Source organism: Saccopteryx leptura, chromosome 2, assembly GCF_036850995.1.
Source record: "Saccopteryx leptura isolate mSacLep1 chromosome 2, mSacLep1_pri_phased_curated, whole genome shotgun sequence".
Classification (NCBI taxonomy): domain Eukaryota; kingdom Metazoa; phylum Chordata; class Mammalia; order Chiroptera; family Emballonuridae; genus Saccopteryx; species Saccopteryx leptura.
In genome coordinates, this window is record NC_089504.1 from 12,664,909 (window position 1) to 12,668,961 (window position 4,053).

Sequence of the window (4,053 nt, forward strand, 5' to 3'; positions counted from 1 at the left end):
AGGGTTATAAAATATAATAATGATTAATGATTGATTTATAGGTTAAAAAGCAAAGAGAAAATAACAAAATATGTATTTAGTAAATAAAAAGAAGGCAAAAGAATAAATGTGAAACAGGTATATACAGTAAAAAGATAAGTAATATGGAAAACACTCATTCAAAGATATTATGATTACCTTAGATGTCAGTAGATAAAATTCTCAATTAATATACTAATGGTTGTTTTATATAGAAACAGGAAAATCCAACTTCACACTATGGACAATGGACATCTCAAAGAGATAAGCCCATAAAAACATTAAAGGGATGAGAAAGAAATATTAAGTAAACATTAACCTTAAGAAAGCTGCATCTTTATGTCATATACTATTATAGTACCTGTTTATCTATATCTGTATGTGTATCTATATCTCTAAATATAGCTCTAAATATACTAATATCAGTAGTAGCTGAGGTATTAGGTAGGACTTATTGGTAGTAATATCTCCTAATTATGAACAAAGTTGGGTCTTGTTAAATACATTTACAAAAATCTTCCTGTCTCTGTTTTAAAAGGCCTAGCTTTGTACTACCTGTGCATTTCATAGAGTAATTATTTCTACCATGGCTGATTGCAGTCTGCCAACATCATGTCATTGAATGTGAGTTGGGAAAAATTGCATCAAAAAGCTTAAAGCCAGTGTAAATGAGCATAAAGAAATCAGTTAAAAAAAATGAAGCTGGGTTAATCAGAAGCAGATTATGATGCTATATCACTGTGTCCTCACAACATAAGCTAAAACTGACATCTCAAAGGAAAAAGAAGAATACACACTTAGAATTTTGCAATGTTTTATGTAAGATTTTATATACATTTTAGAAGAAATGATTGAGAAAAAATATTAATAAAAAATATATATAATTATTAAAAATCCCGGTGATACACTTAACATAGTGACATATTAATAAAATTTTTACATGACAACAGAATGACTATTTTATTAAAGTTACTGTATATGGATGTGTCGATCATACAATAATGTTAAGGGATCTATCTCACAGTGCTCCTAACTGCAATAAGAGGATTTAGTGAATTCTATTCAAAGCAGTTAACCCTGCTACACAAATTTCCAAAGCCTGTTTGATGTCTCTGTTCCTCAGGCTGTAGATGAAGGGGTTCAGCATGGGGGTAACTACCGTGTACATGACCGAAGCAGTGATGTCCTTGGAATCCCATGATGAGGACAATAAATAAACACTTGTAAGTGTCCCATAGTGTAAGGACACCACAAGAAGATGGGAACCACAAGTGGAAAAGGCTTTAAAGAATCTCTTGTTGGAGGGGACCCTCAGGATGATGGTCCCTATAGGGATATATGAGCCCAAAACAATACACAAAGGCAGGAATAAAAGCATTACTCCCTCAGAGAAGATGACCAGCTCATTGAGGGAGATGTCAGAGCAGCTCAGCTTCAAGAGCGCAGTGAGTTCACAGAAGAAGTGGCTGATGGTGTTGTTGGCACAGAAGGTCAGTCGGACCAAGAGGAAGGTGTGTAACAGGGCACTGCCACATGACAGAATCCAGGAGACAGCCACCAGCAGCACACACAGCCCCTCCCTCATGATGGTGGTGTAGTGTAGAGGGCGACAGATGGCCACGTACCTGTCATATGCCATCACTGCCAGAAGGAAATTGTCAACACCAGCAAAACACATGAAAAAATACATCTGAGCAATGCATCCCACATAGGGGATGGATTGTTGCCAAGTCTGCATGTTCGTGAGCATCTTCGGGACAGTGACGGATGACAGAGAAATGTCAGAGAAGGCCAAGTGGCTGAGGAAGAAGTACATAGGCGTGTGCAGGCGGCAGTCCAGCCTGATGAGCAGGATGATGAGCAGGTTGCCCAGCACTGTGGTCAGGTACATGCCCAGGAACAGGGTGAAGAACCCGTGCTGCTGCCCTGGGCGCATGGGGAGCCCCAGGAGGAGGAACTCGGACACGCTGCTCTGGTTCTCGGGCCCCATGCTGCTCCCCGTCTGCTGGGGAAGAAGGAGGTTTGGGACTCTCAGCATCCTGTTAAAGATGACCAGGACTATCATATCTCATACTGTTAATTTCTTGGAACAACATGAATGTTTGTCTACACACCTATTAATTTATGACACCTGTAGGTGCGTACATCCTCACACTGTCTCAGTGAGGATCCAGGAAAACATCACACTCCTAACACAGCCAACTAAACTTCATTACACAGAAGCAAAAGGGTGTTATTGGTTTCATTCAACCATAGTTTACTGATATTGAGTCTGTGTTTTGAGGCACTAAGGATACAGATGTAGCAATGAAAAAGAACACAAGGTCCCCACTTCTGTGAGATTAGATCGTGATGGGCATGGAGGGACAATTTCTCCCCAGGCCAGAGCCACACCACACTGACTCACTGTGAGAGAAATAGAATTGATTCCCCAAAACTGATATCAGTTGCTTCTACCTTAAAAAACATGACACTCCAGCCTGACTGCTGATGGTGAAGTGGATAGAACATCCACGCAGGATGCAGGACGCTGAGGTCCCTCATTCCAAACCCTGAAGCCTCCATTTAAAGTGTGGGCTTTTCGGCCTCAGTGTCAGCTTCCCAGCTTGAGTGCGAGTTGTCGATGTTATCCCAATGTTGCTGACTTAAGCCCAAAGTTACTAGCTTGAAGCCAAATTAGGAGAAATAATCAATACCCAGCTAAATAAAGCAAATTAAGAGTTGTTGCTTCTCATCTGTCTTCCTTTCTTCCTATATCTGTCATTCCTATCTCTCTATCTCTCTCTAAAAAAATAGAGTTAAAAAAGAAAAGAAACTCCAGTGCAGAGTTGACATTGTTGGAGCATTGTCACAACCCAGTGAACCTGCCAGGTCCCATTGACCGGCGGCTGTAAAATCATGGACACTCTTTAAACAGATGGACGCTTAAAGTTACTTGATGCCTGAATAGCCTTCAAAATATTATTTATAATGATGTTGAGTATTTTGGTGAACATTTGGGTACTGGCTGAGGACTCTACTTACATTTCCGATGTAAATCCACGCAGGAGTGTACATTTCCAGAGTCGAAGACCTCTTCACAGCTGCACTAAATATATGTGTTATTTCACCATTATAGTTTTTAAGAAATAGAAACATAATGATACAAATGCTGCAGGCACACAACAGTGCAGTAAAGGACAGAATGGCACAGAGGCATGTATATATATATCTGTATCTATAAAATATGTGATGTGTAAAGTATATAACTGGATATATATGTACTACCATATTCTACACATTAACAATTATTACTGCTTCACGGGGTTTAACATGTCTGTGTGATCAGTACCCACATTCCTAACCGTCACAGTGGGATCCTTATGACCTTTTAAACTGAGAGAACATTTTTGAATAGATTGACTTCTATTTTTATAATAAAAATTTACTGAAGGTATCTGCAAGATTCATGAGACAAGTATAATTCTTTCCTTTTTATAAATGTAGAAACTGAAGCAAAGAATTTCTTTAACTTTCTCAATGTTTCACTGCAGTTTGATAGTGACTCAGCCTAAAACATCACACAGTTTCATGCCTGGAGTACATCTTTTTCCATGGGATGTTTAATAAAAGAAAAAGAAATGGTTGCAAAATTGTACATGACTCAGTCACGCTCAGGTACATGAAGACAATAGGAGAGCCATTTCAAAAGCAGGGACTGACTTAGACTTTGGTTATCTCAGCTATTGGTGCCCCAACTGGAAGACACCTCAGGAAATACTGAGGTCACGGAAGCCGATCACATTCCCACAACACACACACACACACACACACATATCACATCACACAAATATACAAACACAGAGTGCTGATTGGAGGATTCTAGTCACTTGTGGCTAAGATCCCACTTTAAGGGAAGGGTCGCCAGTATGTGGGTCAGCTCATAAACACTCATATACATACATACAAGTCATAAGTAACACTCAAAACGAGACATACACAACACACAACGTTGTACACTCAACCACAATCACACTCACAATGCACATAAACACT

At 39.4% G+C, this 4,053-nt stretch overlaps 1 protein-coding gene across 1 annotated transcript; it reads right to left on the bottom strand.

Annotated features, from left to right (window-relative positions):
- Positions 1 to 1,066: 1,066 nt before the first annotated feature.
- On the bottom strand, positions 1,067 to 2,008 carry LOC136391181 (olfactory receptor 1J4-like). The gene has a single exon (XM_066362701.1). It carries the CDS (start codon positions 2,006 to 2,008, stop codon positions 1,067 to 1,069), a length of 942 nt encoding a protein of 313 aa, XP_066218798.1.
- Positions 2,009 to 4,053: the final 2,045 nt, after the last annotated feature.